The 22,239-nt window shown below is 36.2% G+C and overlaps 1 protein-coding gene across 1 annotated transcript in view; it reads right to left on the reverse strand.

The window, feature by feature from the left end:
* LOC145248285 (dynein axonemal heavy chain 5-like) overlaps positions 1-22,239 on the reverse strand; it is a 280,837-nt gene that overhangs the window by 146,742 nt on the left and 111,856 nt on the right. Inside the window, 6 exon segments of the mRNA XM_080110158.1 lie at positions 3,170-3,268; positions 8,329-8,443; positions 11,658-11,724; positions 14,052-14,138; positions 16,604-16,810; positions 19,410-19,474. Coding sequence (XP_079966284.1) covers positions 3,170-3,268; positions 8,329-8,443; positions 11,658-11,724; positions 14,052-14,138; positions 16,604-16,810; positions 19,410-19,474 — 640 coding nt within the window.

Consider the following 22,239-nt stretch of genomic DNA (forward strand, 5'->3'; position numbering starts at 1 on the left):
AACGCATCAAGAAGACTTACTCACTACACAAAAGGGTTTGGAGTGGAGAGCCAATGAATATGTGATATGTATGGCTGAAGAGTAAATGCTGAGAGTCTTGTTTTCGAGTCACAATCCCGTGACCCCTTAAGAGATCAATTATGTGATCAGCAGACCCTCTACCATTAAGGGAGATAATTGTATCTCTACAGCTGTTTCACTCAGTCAGTAATAAAACTCTGTATTTATAAATTTGAGCCATTCATCACACTGAAATTAAAATTCATTTATGATAGAAGATGAACAGCTTTCTAATATACTCAGTCATGTCTATGCAACCAATGTCGGAAGGTAAACTAATTTGCATACTGCTTTGAAAAAAAAAAAACTTTCATTAATTAACTATGTATTTTAGTGTCTTCATAATCGATGATCACTTTCATTTTATATATTTTTTACATTTTTAAAATAAGGAAATAACTTAGTACAGAGTTATTTCCCTTTGTTTGGTCTACTTTTCTTTTTTATTTAATAAAAAAGGATGGAAATCTTATTTACATTTCAATCACACAAATTAGTCATCATCATCAGCATCATCATCATCATCATCATCATCATCATCATCATCAGTTTAACATTCGTTTTGCATGCTGGCATGTGTTGGACGGTTTGTAGAAATTGATTTCCAAAGTAACCTATTCTCTGGTCAGATATATATTCATCGCTCTTTCTATCAAGTTGGATATATATATTTGTGAGATATGAGACGAACATGAATTTAAAAAAACATATAAAAAATTCCCTTTTTGGCTAGGAACAAGGTGTAGTATCTGTTCTAATTCTACACTTCACCATTTCTGTCCTTAGTCAGTCAAGGGAAGGTTCTTCATGACTAAGAAAATTTTTATTTTTATTCCTATCTAAAGTGCTCCTTTTGAAGAACCTGGATTTTATTTTCCCCACATTAAAACTGGCCTTGTGTCTAACTCTGCCCTCGTGGGGAGGAAAATAAATAGGACCATAATAATTTAAAACATATTTACAACCGAAAAATAATGACTGTATAATTAAAATGTATTAATCAAAAGTCACTATGCGATACATCCAATACCAATGTCAGTTGGTCTGAAATTCAAGTGACATAACTCTTCTCAAAATCTCTTTGAGGTAAGCGAGATAACAAAGGGCAAATACTTACTTCTCTTATGCATATAAAATGATTCATATTAAACTGTTCTACACCTAAAAATCCAAGAACTTATTCGTTCTTTCAACATGACCATACAATCGGAGTTTCCTGTTCTGAGCACATCTTATATTCTCCAGATTTTATCTTCCTCTGAGATCGTTAGACCTAAACCTGTCTTTAAGACTCCCATAATTTATAATTCTCATACCTTTTCTCTTCATGCAACGCATGTCCACAACCCTCACTGCCCACGTTTCATCTCCATGCATATCACACTTCTTGTATTACATGCCTGATAGACTCTTTGAACTAGTAGTATAGTATCCGTTGGATACACAGTTAGAGGTTAATAGGGGTTAGTATTTAATGCAAAAAATGAGCACAAATTTAACCATATTCAAACAGTAATTTGTCATAAAAACTCAGCACTTCTGCATTTACCGACCCGCGATTTCCACACAGTTATTCGGGTGTACCTGGCAGATGATGGCAATAACCGAAAACGACCGGTTGAGCCTTCCTTAACTGTTAAACTGCTACAAGCTCCCGATGGTAAACAGAAAAACATCATTTAAATGCAATAAATCCCCCCCACCCAAAAAAAGATAACATGAACTTATCGTAAGTTTAATGAAGAAATATTTATTTTTTACTTTTGAGAAAATTTCTTTATATCCGTTTTTGTATTCATTTTTTGTGGACGGTTAGCCTCATCTTCATAGTTGTTGTTTCACCAGGTTTCGCCAACTCACCCTCTGGTCTTCTTCGGGTTGTTAACCGTGATGGGATAGGAATGCTGAGTATTGTAACTGTATCCCAAGTAATTACCGCCTTCCATAGTTCTTGTTGTCTCACCTCGTTTTAGCCAACTAATCCTCTGGCCTGCTTTGAGTAGGATTGAAACTGCTATCTTCAGGCAATGCTCACCTAGAACCGTAGAAGTCAACGTCTCTATCCACTATGCCATGGGTCCCGTGAAAAGTGAATGCAAAAATTATGAAGCCTCATTTCAAAGGATTCTAAAAATTAATATATAAGTTTAGACCAAAAGTTTTTGAATAAAACTTTTAAGGAAGAAAATTTTTTGTGTATTTTTTTTTATGTGTGTATGAAAACAAATAAAAAATGGAAGGAAATTTGTAAGGAAAGCTTTTTTTCAGAAGTGTTTTTTTTTTTGTGTTATTGTTTGGTGGTTGAGGAAGGAATCTATTACATATTTCCTTTCTCTCCAACAACGATGAATTAGTAACACTGTCTTCTTCCATTTCTTTAATTTTCTTTTTTTCTTTTTTTTTTTGGCTTTCTGAAAAATTTACTTTAATTAATTTTTAATTTAATATTCTTCTAATTTATATATATTATGATTAGATAGTAATTATTCATTTATACCTACAGACATTAGTGTTTCATACTTACACAATCATCAGTGTATGTTAACAATTCCTGCTGGTCATGAGATTTGAAACCAACCACGAAGCACGAAGCTTTATTTGCTGAACCTCTTCATCAGGGTTACCAAACAATTGCCACGGGAAACGGGAATGAAGGCAATTAAGTACTATTAAATACCGAATTCAGGTGAATACAATAACAATCTAGAGTGTTCACACGAGCGGAAGTCGTGAACATTACATAGACGCTAGTTGATTGCTTTAGTCATAATAATATAATGCCTATATATATATATATATATATGCTTACATTCTTATTGGCTAAAGCCCAACAGAGCATTTGATATTGCTTCCTCATTGCTTATGAGTTTCTACCATTGCGATCAGCCTAAACGTTCCTCGCATTGCATTACGATTGACCGTTTCCAGTTATTCCCGTCATTTGCTGTAACTTTGTGGAATTCATGGGTCGGCAAATTCAGAAGTACCAAAAACTCATTCTAAGTCAATGGTCTATAAATTTTGCACGTTTTTAACAGATTAAAAAGTTTAGTTTTTTGTATATGCTTAAAATTTATATGAAATAGAATTGTATTTAATATATTTGTACCTTGTCGATGGTAGATGTTTGCTTCAATGAAATCAAGCAATTGCTTTGCAGTTGTGGATGCACTGTACACCAATTTTTTGTAGACGAATTCATGTTGGCCTGAAAGTTACAATTGATGATTTTGTGATATTACACCTCAAACAAAAATACACAATGTAAATGTTATTCGTTGTACATTTTCTTTGTTTTGTTTTAGTTGCTTTTCAACTTCTTGGCTGTTAACTATACTGCAAGATTGCCAGTCACTGTATTAGATTACAGTAGCACAAAATATTTATTACTTTAATGCTTGGGTTGCGCAAAGCATTGAAAATAAGGACAATGAAACACCAAAACATCAGAATATTAAACAATGGCTAACAAGAAAGTTACATCTGTAAACACATCATCTAGTGAATTCTTTAACCACAATAGATTAGGCCTTGTTCATTTCACAACAGATGTTTAGTGTAGTAAAAATGGATTAGTACAAGGTGATCCCCCCAATGCAACTCATAAAATCGTTAATAAAATTCACTCTCCTTTCTGTAATCCAACCAATAAACTCCAGTCATGAATGTCTTTGTGTTATTGCCGTTCAAATATATGCTCCAAATGTGTGAAGCTTGTTCAAGATCACACTTTCTACTGATGAGACGATCATCAAAGTGCCCTCGCAGCCTTGTCCTTTGAAAGTTGCAAACCCACCAGATGATTTCCTGCAAAAGCCACTGTACTCCATAAAAGTGCACTGCATGAATGCGAGATGAGAAAGAACAGTCAGTCATGATCACTTCATAATGATAATCAAACCAAACAAGGCCACTGCTCGGAAAACAACGACTTCTGATTATTGCGTCACGAGAATGAGACTGCCTGTTCTACGAAGACTGATCTCAATACCTACTGGCGAAACTTCGCTAAAGGGATGGAGCAAGCTGTCTGAGTAGGAGATTCCTGAAAGCATTACCAAATCCTTAAAGTGACGATTAAAGTAAACAGTAGCCTAAGTGAGATGTTGCTAGATACAAATTGAACCTCTGTTTTCGAAATGGCAGACGACACAATACACTGGAAGCAACATTTCGAAACCTTACTGAAGCACGATCCTCCTTCTCAACGTCCCTCCCCTAACAGACCTCCCCGAATATGCTGCCAACTGCAATCCGCCAACAGAAGAAGAGATACGAGATGTCATAAAAAACTAAAAAATAACAAAGTTGCAAGAGAAGACACACTTCCGGCAGAACTCTACAAGAGCTGTTCTGACCTTATGGCCAGTCACTTACATCAAATTCTCGATAACTCCAATTACTTTTGGCCATGTGCCTAAGTTTTTTGTTCATCGTTGATTTTTTCTGTATTTTTTAACATGAATAAAAGATTTAATATCTCAAAGTGTAGTATCTGTTCCGGCAGATACTGCAAGCTATGACTAGCTATGACTAGCAAAGACAAGATGTGGGGGCAACCCCACATGCTTGACCTTTAACCAGCTCCCATTTCCCACCTCTCGGGAGCTGGTCCCCTTTTTCCCTTCCCCCTCCCTTCACTCCTCACATTAAAAATCGGCCTTGTGCCTAATTTGCTCGGTGGGGGAGCAAATAAATACCATCTGTTCCGGCAGATACTGCAAGCTATGACTAGCTAGGACTAGCAAAGACAAGATGTGGGGGCAACCCCACATGCATGACCTTTAACCAGCTCCCATTTCCCACCTCTCGGGAGCTGGTCCCCTTTTTCCTTCCCCCTCCCTTCACTCCTCACATTAAAAATTGGCCTTGTGCCTAATTTGCTCGGTGGGGGAGCAAAAAAATACCATCTGTTCCGGCAGATACTGCAAGCTATGACTAGCTATGACTAGCAAAGACCAGATGTGGGGGCAACCCCACATGCCTGACCTTTAACCAGCTCCCATTTCCCACCTCTCGGGAGCTGGTCCCCTTTTTCCCTTCCCCCTCCCTTCACTCCTCACATTAAAAATCGGCCTTGTGCCTAATTTGCTCGGTGGGGGAGCAAATAAATACCATCTGTTCCGGCAGATACTGCAAGCTATGACTAGCTAGGACTAGCTATGACTAGCAAAGACCAGATGTGGGGGCAACCCCACATACCTGACCTTTAACCAGCTCCCATTTCCCACCTCTCGGGAGCTGGTCCCCTTTTTCCCTTCCCCCTCCCTTCACTCCTCACATTAAAAATTGCCCTTGTGCCTAATTTGCTCGGTGGGGGAGCAAATAAATACCATCTGTTCTTCAGATGCTGCACTTCCATTTCTTGTTCTCTTTCGGTGAAGGAGCAGTCCTTCACGACTGAGACAATTTTTTATTTTTGTACCTTTTCTCCACGTTAAAAAACGACCCTGGTGTCTAACTCTGTCCCGTGGGGAGGCATTGTAAATAGGTACATCAAATTCTCGATGCTGTGTGGCACTCTGAACAACTACCTCAGGACTAGAGTGACACCATACTCCTCCCCTTCTACAAAAAGTGACCGTCACGATTGCTGCAATTATAGAGACATTAGTTTGATTGATGTCGCACCTCAAATCTTCTCAATTATCCTTCTACGTCATATCCAGAAAATCCTAGACTGCGGAACCCAACCAAATCAAGCAGGATTTCATAGAGGCAGAGGATGTACAGGTCAAGTTTTCTTCCTCAAGCAAATTTTAGAACAGCGGTGAGCCTATCAGCAATCTACCGTCATCTGCTTCATTGATTTCACCGCAACCTTACATTCAGTGGATCACAGAAGCCTATTGGACATAATGCGCCACAATGGTTTCTTGGCCAAGCTTCTCAACCCCATCAAGACGTACTACACGCACACCCAAACTAGAGTGAAGGGTTACAGGGAAGAATCTAATTCCTACATCATCCAAATTGGCGTCTGCCAAAGATGCATGCTCTCCTCCATCCTGCTGAACTACATCATCGACTAGATCCTAGAGAAGAGCTTCATTAGCTTTGCTGGTGTCAGAGTTGTCCAAAACTTTTATTAATTTTATTTATTGCGGACTATTATCCTCATCTTTTTTCTTAGTTGTTTCACAACGTTTCGGCCTACTATTCCTCTGGCCTTCATCAGGTGGTAACCGCGACGGGATAGAAACTCTGAATCTCCTGACTGCATCCGCTGCAATTACTGCCTTCCATAGTTGTTATCGTCTCACCACGTTTTGGTCAAGTAAGCCTCTGGTCGGCTTTGGTTAGGATTGAAACCGCTATCTTCAGACAATTCTCACCTAGAACCCGTAGAGATTCAACGTCTCTATCAACTGCGCCACAGGCCCCGAAGGGCGATCAAGGTTGAACTTTTTGGTCTTATAAATTCATGTTATTAGGCCAGAGGTATAGTTGGCTGAAATGTTGTGAAACAAAATCTAAACAAGATGAGGATAATAGTCCACAATAAATAAAATTAATAAATAATACTCATCTCAATAATGAATTCCAATTAAATAATAGTCCAAATCTGTTCCATCACCAATCTTAACTTTCTTGACGATATTGCGATCTTTGGCGAGTCCTACATGGAGGTCCAGTACGCACTCAACAAGGCCAGTCACATGGCCAAAACGAAATGAGAATCAACGCTTCTAAGATGAAAATCCTCTCTGGTAATGTCCCCACCTGACCGAGTGTCTGTAACTCTCAATGGTGAAGCTGTAGAAGAGGTCAAAAGCTTCAAATACCTTTGCACCAATTTTACAGCCACTGGTAAAACGAAAGACGAAATCATCATCCGTAACAACCTGGCTAGAGCAGCCTTCATCCATCTTCAAAAGTGACTATAGTCTCGCCAGGAGATAAGATGTTCCACGAAACTGCGGATCTATGAGGCCATGGTAAGAACAATTCCTCTCTATGGATGTAAGAACTGGCCACTGCGCAGAGAGGATCTTCATAAACTTGAAGTCTTTGATTAATACTGCCATATTCTGGATGTTTGTTTCTCTGACCGGATCCCTAACTCGACCATACGCATTAGATGTAATATCCTTGGCCTGGAAGAAACTTTGCTGAAAAGGAGATTCCAGTGGTTTGGACACGAGCTGTGCCGGCTAGGGAATGAGTTCTTTTGTTAATTGGTGGCGCCTAATGCATCCAACTGATTGGAAGAAGTGCCAAGGTGGTCAACTTAAGACTTGGCTGGCGATTGTCAAAGTATCATGTCCAGTCCTCATACTTTCGGTATCTGTCACTGGAACCGTGAATGGCTGGATCATGCCGTCGACTCTGCTGCTGACTGACGAAGGTGAATGGCTTTGGCTGAGATGTGGTTAACACCATTGAAGCCGGCTCAACCCATCCCGGGTGAATGCCGTTACAGGTACAGGGTAGATAGGTACTTCTTAATGATCATTAGATCATGCTATGTAGAAATGCATATTTGGAGCATATCAATGAATGGTGATAAAACAAAGATTGTTGGACATTCATGATTGAAACTTGGTGGACAAGTCAGGCATAGATATAATGCCTATCAAAACTTGAAGAATTCCATCACAGCCTAAATCATGGCTGAGGAGGGGGGGAGTGTGTCAGGATTATTGACAAGTTTATATGTCATTTCGATGTGTGTTTATCATTAAATGATGCTACAAAAGACTGTTGGACTTTCACGACTGAGACTTGGTGGACAAGTCAGATATAGACAGAAGTTTATTTGTAACTAAATATAGTTGGATTGCAGAAAGGATGCTGAATTTTATTAACGATTCCATAGGTGACATTTTTTAGGGGGGGGGATAAACTTATAAAATATATGTAGGCTACATAGAAACATGCACTTATCTGAACACTGGATTATGGTACAAGCTTGAAATTTTCAGGATTTTTATATTAGTACACAAATAAGATTAAGATGGGAATCACACTTACCATACCCTAACCCCCCTCCCAGATTTTTTACATGTATGACTATCTCAAAGATAGTGTCTATTAAACCAATACCCAGATTATTCCTAACCTAAACAATGCCATTATGCCCCAAATCAGAAATATCCAAGTGGGTTTTCGATACAGAGTATATCATTGGTAAGTGATAAAACAAGAACTGTTGGAGATTTATGACTGAAACTTGGCGGACAAGGCCGAAAGAGAAGAAATTATCAAATCTGTATTAAAAACTTTTGCATCGATCTAAAAGATTAAAATTAAAGCATTGAATTATACCATAAATATTCATGAGGTCTTTTATTAGAGCTGTTTTTCCAGAACCATGTGGTCCGCAAAGAAGGATCGGAAAAGTATTTGGAATTAATAATTCCATGAAATATTTGATTGGAATCTGAAATATAAACAAAGAATTTGAAAGTTTTTTTATCACAAGTCTTGTCTGGTTCCAATTCTTTTTTAAAACACAAGGGACAAACATGATTGTTAAAAATACAAATAATTGATAATTAATTATTTTTTTGTATTATTTTGATTGATTGGACTATTATTCTCATCTTGATTGTTTTTTCACAACGTTTCGACCGATGTAACCTCCGACCATCTTCAGGTGCATTCACACTGGATGTTATTGGTGAACGGTGAAAATAGCACCAAGTCTATTTCTTTTTATAATAAATTCGGGTCCATTCCATTTATTTTTTTTATATTAATGTTTGTATATTTTCGAGATTAAACTTGATAATTATTTTTTGTATTATTTGGATTCTTTGGACTATTGTTCCCATTTTAGTTGCTTTTTTCACAACGTTTCGGCCGATGTATCTCCGGCCACCTTCAGGTACATTCACACTGGATGTTAACCAAGATGAGAACAATAGTCAAAAGAATCCAAATAATACAATGAATAATTATCAAGTAGCATCTCAAAAATATACAAACATCATAAAAAAATAAACGAAATGGATCCGGATTTATTTACAAAAAGAAAGAAAGAAAGAAACTTGGCGCTATTTTTCACCGTTCACCAATAACATCTAGTGTGAATGCACCTGAAGACGATCGGAGATTACATCGGCGGAAATATTGTGAAAAAAAAAACCCAACTAAGATGAGAACAATAGTCCAAACAATGAAATAAAACAAAAGAATAATTACTAAGCTTCACTCAAAAATATACAAACATGATAATTAATTCCTAAGCATTCTGAAAACGATACAAACAAACATGGCCACAGCATTTTACATGAGGATTGATAATATGGATTATTTGCATCATTTGGACTACATTTCTCATTTTGTGTTTTATATTCACCATGTTTCAACCGATGTAATCTTTGACCACCATTTTTTTAAAACTTGGGAACCTAATAGTTGAACTTGGGAGTCTTTATATGGAATTTCGAACTGAACCTTTTATTTTATCCACGAGGGTTTTTTTTTTTTAATTTTTTTTTACACAGGAATCACCACATTATCAAGGCCAAGAGGCCACTGAAGGATAAGGGTTAAAGAGTGTACAGTAGAAATTGGACAATATAGTAATCATTAGTAATGAAAATTTGGTAAATTTGATAACTTATATGGAATGGCTTATCAAGAACTTATTTACGTTAGACTTGAAGACAACCATATTGTAGTCAGCCGGAAAGCAGGAAAACGGAAGACAATTCCACAGGCGTGCAGTTCTAAGAAAGAAGCTTTGTTCATGGAATCTACGTTTAGGTTTAGGCACAGATAAAGAGTGGGGGGGAATTATTGATAGTGTTTTCAGCTAGACGAGTGTTTCTTGTGAAAGTTTGGCGAGGGGGGACCATAGACTGAAGCTCAGTCGAACATTTTCCATGAAAATAACGATACATCAGAGACAAACTCGCAACATCTCTTCTGTGAGATAGAGGTTGCAAGGAAGAGAAAAGGACATCTCCTACGAGGCTACGAAGTCTATTTTGAACTCTATCAAGGCAGGACAAATCCTTTCTAGCAGCTCCTGCCCAGATGTGGCAACAGTACTCCATCCTTTGACGTACCTGGCTCTTATATAGATAGAGAATTGCATCAGCAGTGAGATATCTACCGGATCGATAGAAAGATCCCACCATTTTTCCAGCGGCCTTGGCAACAGATTTGATGTACGTGTTCCATTTAAGATCAGGAGTAATGGTCAATCCCAGAAGCTTGTCAAAACTTGAGGCCTCCTGAAGACGAGAGCCATTCATTTCAATTGATGCCAGATGTGGATCAGAATGTTGATGATGTAAAGATCATCCTCGTTCCATCATCATGTGATCAAGTAGAAATGTTAATTTTTAAGTTATTCTTCATTATTATCGCCTTTAGTAAAGGCCCATCCATAAGACTGTCATTTGGAATTGACTGTTAACCAATTCTTCATATCCATGTAGATTCCCACGTTCAACTTTTAGTTTACAATAAGTATTCTTAGGCATTGTTAAGGCAAGTGTTAGTATTTCTTTTAATTGAAAGAGTATTCTTTTTTAATTAAAGGCGTATTTTTTTAATTGAAGGAGCTTTTTTTAACTGAAGGAGTTTTTTTTTAATTGAAGGAGTAAATTGGAGAATAAGTTCAATCTTTAAAAAAAGAAACAACTACTATATCTACTACAATGGCAACAAGAATGCAAAAATTGCTGACCAATAAGTTAGTAAGTAGCGATTAAGTTAGGTAGTGTGAATTTTGATGAGTCATTTTTAGTGCAGGTCACGATAACCTAATTGCAAACAGAACTGCATCCAGAAACGGGTGGTGTGAATTGAAACAGGGGCAGAGATCAAATTCTGTAGGCAAAACAATCAGATAATATCAAGATCTGACGAATAATTACGTTTAAGGGTTTTAGTTCAGCCTCTCTGTTGGAAGTCAAGCAAACGGACATGCAAATGATGCAGAAATAATCTAAGCTGAATTTTACATTGAGACTCTGTCTGCCTGCGTCTCTCAGTTCTCAATTTAGAAAACTAAGTTAAAAAAGAAAATAATTTTAGTTATGTAGCTTCTCTCTCTCTTTCTCTCTCTCTCTCTCTCTCTCTCTCTCTCTCTCTCTCTCTCTCTCTCTCTCTCTCTCCCCATGTCCATTCTCTCTAACAAAACCCTGAAGAAAGCTCAACCAAAGTCTCCTTGTGCCTTTCATGAATAAAAAGTTTTATTTGCTTGAGTTTCAAAGTTTAGATAACATGGCCATTCATAAAACAACAAGAATGAAAAGCAGAAACAATGCAGAGAATAAAAACGCCACTTGCAAACACATTCGTGTACATATGTATAAAAACACTATATTTAGTTTGTTGATCGCGCATGAAGGCAAACGTAACATAAAGACCAGCTGTGCTAATTACTGCTTTAGCCAATCCAACCTTATTACACTAAACAAAAGATGCAGACGAACAGAATCATTTAGCAATTGCTGGATTGAGCTAACAAGTCACGTAAGATAGTGCGAGTTCTCGTTCTTTTTATAGGAAAAAACGACGATACCATGACAGGATATAACAATGTTAACAGTTTAGTATGCCGTTAATAATTGTTAGAATAGCAAAATTAGTATTGTCAGTAATGTCAATCTTATATTTTAATAGTGAATGCTTACAGTTCTTGTCGTATATGTAAACTCTCCAGTAAGATTGTTTAGAGAATCTGTTAAATAATCTGTGGGTCTGAGAAACAAAATAGGAAAAATAGAAACAAACAGTTTATGAAGTTTATTATGAAGTGTATTATGAAGTGTATTATGAAGTTTATTATGAAGTGTATTATGAAGTTTGCTATGAAGTGTATTATGAAGTGTATTATGAAGTTTTTTATGAAGTGTATTATGAAGTTTGCTATGAAGTGTATTATGAAGTTTATTATGAAGTGTATTATGAAGTTTTCTATGAAGTGTATTATGAAGTTTATTATGACGTGTATTATGAAGTGTATTATGAAGTTTATTATGAAGTATATTATGAAGTTTATTGTAACATTATTTTATATCCTGGACAACACCAGCTCACCTTGCTAGGCGACTACGGTGAGTAAGGTATGGTTGCCATTTGTTTAAAAAACAGATGTCTCAAATTCCTGTATATCAGAAAAATAAAATCTTTCAATATTAAATGCGGATGACAGTCTTTGGACGGCCCTAGCGGACATCGGGAGAGTTGGCGTCAAATCATCCAAATGTCTTATGTCGAAAAGAGATTTTAGGCAAGCGTTGTTTTTTCTTCATTGATTTGGTTCGATAATAAGAAAGCAGAAAAAGATTGTCAAGTTTGTTTGGCTGGATTTGGGTGAGGGAGAGAGGCAGACCTCCTGCATAGTTTGGCAGCAGAATTCTTTGGAACGTGTATAAGAGAGAAAAGTAGGGAGATGGGGCGGGGGATTCCAAAGGAATGAAAAAAAAAAGAAAAAGAAAAAAGAGATTCAGAAAAAAAAGAAAAGGTAAGTGATAGGTGCGTGCTAAATGAATAGCCGATGCTCAAAATGTATAAACATTTTAGCTCCTCCTTTTACTTAAAAATTCACCAATAATCAGGAAATTAACCAATTTTAATTAAATTTTCAGTATTTATCAAATAATGATCAAAGAATATAATGAACTTATTATTTTTATTTGATTCTTAGTGGAAATGTATTATTTTGTAGAAACAAAAACCACCTTTACTAAAGTTATGTTTTTCAGTAGTAAAAAATATTGAATGAATTTATTTTTGCTTTTTCATGAAAATAAAGCATCGTAAATGGTAACAATAAAAAATAGAAAAATGAATTTTTTCAGGAAAATTACGAAAAAAAAAATCCCTAAACTCCGTATTAACGAAATCGATATAACTCAAAGAAAAATTAATTTCTCGAACTAAAGATATTATCATTGAATTAAGCATTATTTATTTAATATTTTCACATAAAAAATATACTTGCAAAAAATATTTCCTTTTGTTTTTAAATTACATTTTTAGCGTAATTTTTATATGTAAGATCCTAATATTTTCCTTGCATGAATGAACGAACGTGTAATCTTCAGCGTAACATAATTTTTATATAATCTTGAAAAATAAAAAATAAAATTTTAATTTAAATATGGGGACACAGAAAAATAATTAAACTAAAAAAATGGTAAAAATTATACAAACGTTCACGATAGAAATGTATGGATGCATGGCTGGGATAAAGCAAATCAGTCAGTTTTGCACTCCATACCTCCATCCAAACACCTAACGTCATGTTCAGACAACCTTTTGACTTTCGGACATTTTGGGCTTCAGTAGAATCCACGCTTAGAAGACTTCGTTTGTCTTGTTTGTGCAAAGCCAGAATCTCTCGCTTGGAAGGGGAGCTAATTAAGCTATTTTTGTACAAACAAGGTGTTTTTTTTTTATTTATTTAATTCAATATCTTAGGACTTTACTTTTCTAATTAATTTTGAAATAGACCCAGAAAAGTAATATTTATCTTTCAAGGAATTTTTACAATAAATTTATTTAACTTCAAAATTTAGCTGAACTTGTCAGTTTCTGAATGTTGCCATGAAAACATTTTTTTCACGATAACTTCCTTTTTCACGCTTATGAATATTGTTTTCCGTTTGGAAATTAACTTTAGGCTTTAATCTTTCAAATACAATCAAAAAGTAATCTGAATCCTACAAAAAAATTATGATAAATCGGCTTTCAAAACTATGTCCTCCTACCAGTTTTCCGCCATTAATGCACGTACTTAGTAAGTGAGAAAAGAGGAGGAAATATTAATCTCACAGAGATGAGGGGCATAATTAGCCGTATTCATAAAAACTAAAAGACCCAGCTGGAAAGATAGTTTTTTGTCTTGATGCATCGCGGTGGGTTTCCAACTAGAGTAGGTAATCAATCGATTTGATTGAAAAATGGGCGATTTCACCGATTTTGATGACAATAAAAATATGGGAGTGTGAAACATTCGCTAATCCTCATTCAATCTCGAGCAAACGTCTGGTCTCCTTGCTAGTATAGAATAATTGGCATACTTGCTACTCCAGCTTTCCCATTCTCCGGACTCATCCACAAAATAATCAAATAAGTTTATATCCTCTCCTTCTTCCTCTTCGGGAAACCTAGACAAAATAATAATAATAAAAAAATAAATAAATAAAATAGGACAGGTTAGAGATTAATCAATTTAACTCAATTATATAACTAAAAAAAAAACAATGGACTTCGTGCAAATAAAATTTTTACGATAAACAAAACGCTATTTTACTTAAAAGAAACAACTTTTAGAATCAATTTTAGACCATCATATAACTCGACGTCAAACTCCAAAATACGATAAAAAAAAAACAACAAAAAAACAAATATAGACTATAGAAATGATTTTATGTTGTTGTTAGATATCGAAATGAATGAATGATGCTCAACAACAACAAAATCAACAACTCTTCATATAAAGCCACACATCATCATCATCATCATCATCATACAATAATGACCAATCATTCCTGATGATTCACTGCATCATGAGCTCGTTTCCTAAAACATATATATATATATATATATATATATATATATATATATATATATATATATATATATATATATATATACGAGAAAACAGTTAATAAAACCTGTTAAAAAAACACTTTGAAACGAGTTAAAAACATATTTAATCTGAAAAGGAAACACTAGATAAGTGTATAGTCCTTAATTCGCGGAGTTTCGAAGAAATACTTTCCTTCTCATCAGAGGGTAGAAATTAGCAAAATGCGGGATCGGATTTTGCATGCAAAAGTATTTGATGAAACAACAAGTAAATCAAAAATCTTACTTGATAACAAAAAGTGAAGCAGAGGGAATATGGTGAAGAAAAAGGTGATTACACGAGAATGGATAGTCTGGTGGAAGATAAATAATCCAGTGACGGTAAAATCCAAATATATAACTTCAAGAAAGTTAATAGAATTTCCATTCGCACAAGTAAAATCCAAGGAAATCCCGTAATTGGAAGACGGTCCAAAATAATCCAAAGGCAGAAATCCATGGAATAATTCACAAAAATGTGCACAAAGGAAAAAAGGAAAAAATTCCAATAATATTAATAAAAGAAAAATAAGATATGCTTTTCACTCTACTGCCGAGACATAAATATAATTAAATAAGAAAGATCAGGGAAGAAAAAAAAAATTTTTTTTTATTTTATTTAATTTTATATATATATATATATATATTTCTGCGGAAATATATTTTCTTATTATATATCAATCCTTATATAAGAAGCTCAATGTAATTACAGAGCAATATAGAGAATAAATGAAAAAATTTATATTCCAAAATTAATGATGTTAACCATCTTATAATTTATTCCTTTAATTCAGTTGATTTATACAATTTTTGACAGTATCTGTTTCGTAGCGCAAAATCAATCACTTAATTATTATATCAATCAGTGAATCTATTATGCCCTTAACTCATCAGAAGAAATAGCAACGATCAATCCGTCAAAAGGAATTGAAATATGATTTGACATGGTAAAAATCCGAAAATTGGAAGAGAAGCTGCAGTTACCTTTATATTTTTCCATTACGCCATATTGAATTTGATGTCCAAAATATAAACAATTTTTAAAAAAACGTTCTCACCACTCTGTGTCTAATTTTTTCCAACTGCAAAAACACAACACTCTGCTCACAAGACTCGCTCTTTCTGTCCAAATCCTAAATCACTGAGTCTCTATAAAAGTCAGGCTTTTATGCTACAATCAGCAGCATCTCATTTGCATAAAGTGATCAGTTGGATTAGCATAAAACCGGAAAGGCAGCCATTTTTTTAAATTTTTTTTTTGTCTACATGGAACCACACAAGAAACAGATATGTACTGATTTTTTAATGCCTTTTAATTACAAGATCAATGGTTGCTACCAATAAGAAATCAATGATAAATGGCTGTTGTGATAGCGCAAACTAATTTGCAAAAGTTATCGAAAGAGGCGGTGAGTACTGGAAATCGGGGGAGACCAAAGGTCCAAAAAAGAGTCTTCAATCTAATAGATCCCACTTTGTCAACTAAGCTCCAACCCCTGTCCCATCGCCGCAATGTTGCATCTCTGTGCCTGTTTTACAAATATTTTAATGGAATATACTCTGATGAACTTGTTGTACTTGTGCCTCCTTGATGTACATATCTCCGACAAACCCGCTTAGCAACAAAATCACACCCCTTTTCTGTTGAGGTCCCTAAAATATCAGAAAGCTTTCTACTCTAATAGGTTCTTCCCTTGAACAGCTAGACTTTGGAATTCCCTTTCTGCTACCTGCTTCCCTGACTGTACTGATATGCAGAAGTTTAAATATAACGTAAACCAACATCTTGTTAATGTTACTTAGGTATGGTCAGAAATAGTAGCTCCTTATATCCAAATGGCGAGATGCCTTGTTATGGATGAACGTGAGTATAAAAAAAAAAAATACTCAGCAACATCAATAGTAGTACAACCCATGATTTGAGCAATGATTTTACCCAATATTATTATTCAGTATAAAAAAAAGAAATTTAATGAAAATTAAGTTTTTTTTTAATGCTTACACATTTGTCCTTGACTCCATCAGAAATCCACTGAAGGTTTTCTTGTCTTCTTCATTCAGATGACCGCCAAAAGACCACAACAAGCAGAAGAGAAAGAGTTTTTTGATGTGCGAGTTGCCTGCCACTTCCAGTTTGTCTGATAACAACGTTGTAAGCATCTGAAGGCAACTACTGAACATTCCAACTTCCATAAGGTACGATGAACACCTGAGAGGAGAGCAATTAAATCATATAAAAACAAACAAAAAAGGCTAGACAAAATCAAATATGACTTCAGATCCACCACTACCTAACTCTGAAAACCTTCTATTCTACTGTAAGATCAATCATCATCATATCGCATGAATCCAAAGATTCTATTGTTGGCATTGGTTCCCCTAATACTTTTCTAATCAGAATTCTTTCTAGAAAGACATTGGGTACTCACAAGATTACCAACATCCTAAATGAAAGTAATTTTTGTGGAACAAACTGGATTCGAACTTGGAACACCCAGGTTGTCAGTCGGTGTTGTTAATAACTTGACCACCGTCATCTCCTGCTAGGATGGGTAATGATAGTCAAGCTTGCTGTGAGCTTTAAAAAAAAAAGGTAGTTTCAGTAGCGCTTTGAAGGTTCTTTGTTTCACTTTTTTTATGTTTAATTCGTAAAAATTGCATGCCTTATCTATCTATATATATAAAAGCGAAAATGTATGTTCGCTTTTTGTGTATGTCCAAGAAAGGCTTTTTTCAGAGAAGCGGTCGGTCGCCTAACAACTTTTTAAAACTTTTTATATCACATGTAAATCGTAATATCTCAGAATTAACAACGGAGATCGCCTGTCTATTTAATTTGCTCAACTTCGGGAAGATAAATATTCAACAGTTTTCGCTCGCCACATGTAGGTTAGGCCTTTTCCTATAATGTTTCCCCCTATCCCCAACGTCTTCGGGGGGGAAAAAAAGCATTCCCGCACTAAATGAAATGCTACCCCGCAGTCAAAAGTTGACCTCATTAAGTCATTAAAACGTGCACCTGCTAATTTAAGTAATTAAATAAATTCAAATGTCTTTCCGTTAGCATCTCGCGGTGGTGCAATGGTTAACGTCGCACGTTTTTTTTTTCACACTTTAATTTACAACTTTGCCTCAAGGGTTCGGGTTCAATCCTCATACTTACTTACCAAAACATTTTTTTTATTTTACCCCCCCCCCCTCGAGTTTTGATTTACCCTAAACCACACACCCCCCAAACACCCGGGCAACGCCGGGTACACCTTGCTAGTCTATTATATAAATCTCACCTGTCTGTTTAAATGTATGTATGTATGTATGTATGTATGTATGTATGAATGTATGTACGTATGTATGTTTGTATGTCTGCCTAAAACTTTCGACAGAGGTGATGGATTTTCACGAGATCGATATCATTTTGAAGTTCGACCCTTCGCATGACAAATATCGAAAAATTGGCCAAAAACATTAATTCCTTCAACCGGGCAGTTTTCCACAGGGAGGGTCGATTGTTTTGCTTACATTTTTTGCAAGTCATTCAACCCTCGCGTTCACGACGTCGCTTAAAAGGCGTTATTTCGACCGCCTGTGACGTCACAACCACGGCAGGCACATTGGTGAGACAGTTTGTTTTTTTTCACCTCTTTTTGCTCTGGCGTGTTGTGGGTTCGAGCCTGCTTACAACTCCTATTTTTTTTTGTTTTTTGCTCAATAAACACCCTTACATACCTCCACATTCTTTTCTTTTCTGCCTTCACGCCACGGGTTCGAACCTGCCCGCCTACTACAACTTTTCTTTTTCAACACACACCTCCAAACACCCGGGCAACGCCGGGCACACAGGCTAGTCTATATATATATATATATATATATATATATATATATATATATATATATATATATATATATATATATATAAAACTCAATATCTGTATTTATGTGCGTTCGTGTGTGATATTTGTGTGTTCCACATAGAAAGAAAGGTTAGAGAATCTACATAAAATCTAGAAGTGTATTCTTATGTAAATTTTACTACGGAAGACAATAGAAGTGTTTCCAAATCTCTACGACGGCTCTGAGAGTATAACATCCTCAAAACATCAAATATATTCTATTTTTATGAAATGCAAGTCATATGTATAAGATTTTCAGAAGAAAACAATGGAAGTGCTGTTGAGGACAAGGTGGCCTGTTTATGTTATAGACGATCCCATCTTCATGTAGTTAATGAATGGTAGAGTGATTGAAAAGCATGGGTCGCATAATGAAGAGACGAAACATACCGATATACAATAGTGAATGAATGGGGATTTATTTATATAAATATACATGTGAGGAAATGAATATAGAGATATTAAGAATAAGAGTTCGTTGGTGAAAAGAAAGGATTAAGTAACGTTACTTGCGAAGTATTTTGATGAGAGGCTAGGCTGGTTAGTCAGGAGAGCTGGTTGGCTGGCCATGCCAACCGGAGCGCATTTTGTCACATATTGATTGGTTGAGGGTCCAGCGAAAAGCGATAGAAATATACAGAACAGGAAGTGAGGTGGCTGTGTCGGTCTCTGGTTACCAGAGTTAAAGGGCGATAATTGAGTTAGCCTGGGAATTTCAATTCCCACAATGCTTCTAAATCTCTATGAGGGATTAATTCCCTTTAAAACATCAAATACATTCTATTGTAAGGAACATTTTAAATTATTTCCAACCAGCAATATATCTTCATATGAGCAACACTAACCAGTAAATAAATAAAATCTGAAAGCAAATTAAAGAATAATCGAGATAAAAAAAAACAACAATAAACGACTCACGTGGTTTTCGTTTTCAAAAAGTTGACAACACCATCAATTGTTGTCTGGAAACATTGCATTAAAATCTAAAAACAAATAAAAAATAAAATAAAATACAAATCTAAATTGACAAAATATTTTCTTGATATAAAATGAGGTTTCATTTAGAATTCAATATAAGCGCCAGCATTCGCCACCAGCTTCTTAAGCTGTCTGGAAACCGCATCAACTGATTTCACAAGAAGCTCATTTAAAATAATACTAACTGAATGATGATGGATACTATGAGGGGATTGAAAGTTTAGTACTTAGATTGAAGTAAGGGTGCTGGAGGTAAACGTTTTATCTGGGCTGACGTTATCTGCCTGATAGTCAGGGACCCGAACCTTGGATTAACCACTAAGGAGGCTGTCCTATCAGCAGGTGCAAAGTACTGGGGCTGCTGTATTGCCATTTGGTGAATGGATTCTAAATCATGCAGTAGATTCTGGTGGGGCCTCTCGATGCCATATTAGTGGGTAATTGTTATGGTTTTACCTTTTTATGTGCTACAAAAAAAAATATTTCTTAATCTCTATTTCTCTCTTACTTTCCCTCTCTGCCCTGCTTCAGGCATGTCTGTCGACCTAGTTCACAAATCCCAAAACTCCATCATGAAAAGTTTAAAAAAAACACACGATTAAACCCAGAACTCCAACTACTAATGTAGACCCCCACTACCATGTCTCCTTCTCGAACATCAGGGGTCTACATTAAAATTTCCAGAGGTTGAAACCCAATTACAGGAGACTAAACCAGACCTTTTATTTCTAAATGAAACTGGCATTGGACAGACCATTTCCCTAGATGAGTTCGTAATTAAAGGATACTCTAATTTAACTTCCAAATCTGATCACCAAACTCGCCATGGGCATGGAATATGTGCCTATATAAAAATGGCTTTCCATGTGGTAAGGACATCTCCAGAGTAGATCCTAACTTACCCTATATGTGCTTCCGGGTTGCACTTGCTCAAACTACTGCATTTATATTTGCTCTCTATCGCCCCCATAACAGCGGAGTTACTATCTTTAAAAGCATATCTGAGAAAATTGACCACGCCCTATCTGCTTATCCATCAGCTAATATTCATGTCTGTGGAGACTTCAATGTTCACAATGTGGAATGGTTAACTCACTCAAACAAGACCGATGGTGAGGGGAGGTTCTGTCATGATTTCTCCATTGCTTATGACCTCACTCAGATTGTTCACGAACCCACCCGTGTGCCTGATACTGACGGCCAGTATGCAAGTCTCTTAGACCTTTTTCTCACAACTTTCCCTGTTCAGCTTCCGTTCTGTCTCCATTTGGATCTTCCGACCACTCAGTTGTATCAGTTAAGATAAAATGAAATGTAATAAGTCCTCAGATGTACCTCTCCATCGTACAGTATATCCATGCTCTATGGCTGACTGGGATAGCTTCCGTACATTTATATCAGATCTACCTCTGCGTTCCATGTTTAAAAAGGATGTGTCCTCTATAGTATCAGACCTGATAGAATGGTTAATTGTAAGTATAGATCGTTTCATATCATCGAAAAAATTCCAGTAAAAACCTAACAGCCAGCCGTGGTTCTCTCCAAAATGTGCTGCTACCATTGCACACAGAAATCACTTTTTCCATTGCTTCCAACGTAATAGATGTACTGTGACTAAAGCCGCTTTCAGGACTGCCAGCAACCACTGTAAAAAAGTAATAAAAAACGCAAGAGAGTTGTATGCTCAGTCCGTCAAGTCTAAAGTAGCTGAGCAGCAGCTTGGTTCCCACCAGTTTTGGCAAATAGCAAACAGAATCCTGAACAGAAGCGTGTGTTCTATCCCAACTCTCATAAATGGACCTGAAGTAATCTTGTCAGCATCAGACAAAGCCAAACTCTTTGGCAAGAACTTTGCAGCTAATTCTAACCTTTGCGACCAAGGCTGCCAACCTCCAATATTTCCTCCTGTATCAGAAAACATGCTATGTGATATACAAATATCTGTACTTGATGCTGCCAAGCTAATCAAAAACCCGGATTCCAGTAAAGCAACCGGCCCTGACGGTATTCCAATTATAATACTCAAAAGACTTCAACCAGAACTAGCGCCCATCCTTACAAAACTGTTTAAACGTTGTCTTAAGGAGAATTGCTTCCCGTCACCCTGGAAAATTTCGTCAGTATGCCCCGTATTTAAGAATTCAGGTGATCGCTCATCCCCCTCTCAGTACAGGCCAATAAGTTTCTTGTGCATCATGAGTAAGTTGCTGGAATCTGTGTTAAATAGAGAAGCAATCAACCATCTCAGCAAGAATAACCTTCTTAGTGACACGCAATATGGTTTTCGTTCTGCTAGATCTACAGCAGATGTGCTTACAGTTATATCTCATAGGATTAGCGAATCTCTTGACGGAGGCAACCTTTCTAGGCCAATTGCTCTTGACATATCAAAGGCCTTATGGCATAAAGGTTTACTTCACAAGATCTCCAGCTACGGTATAGCAGGAAATGTCTTCTCAATTATTAAATCATTTCTCTCTGATAGGTTCATAAGAGTAGTCATTGATGGGCAGAAATCAGAAGCTCTCAGTATTAATGCTGGAGTCCCTCAGGGTCCATCCTGGGCCCAACTCTCTTCCTGATCTACATTAATGACATTTATGCTGATGACACTACTATCTACGGTAGCACATCTAAGACCGTAAACGACTAAGTTCTCTCTGATTCTCTCTCCTCTGATCTTAAGCAAGTGGTACAATGGGGAAAGAGGTAGCTGGTTACTTTTAATGCATCTAAAACCAAGCTTTTATCTTTACATCATCAACGCTCT

This window comes from Euprymna scolopes, chromosome 26 (genome assembly GCF_053919585.1).
Source record: "Euprymna scolopes isolate OS-2025 chromosome 26, ASM5391958v1, whole genome shotgun sequence".
NCBI lineage: Eukaryota > Metazoa > Mollusca > Cephalopoda > Sepiida > Sepiolidae > Euprymna > Euprymna scolopes.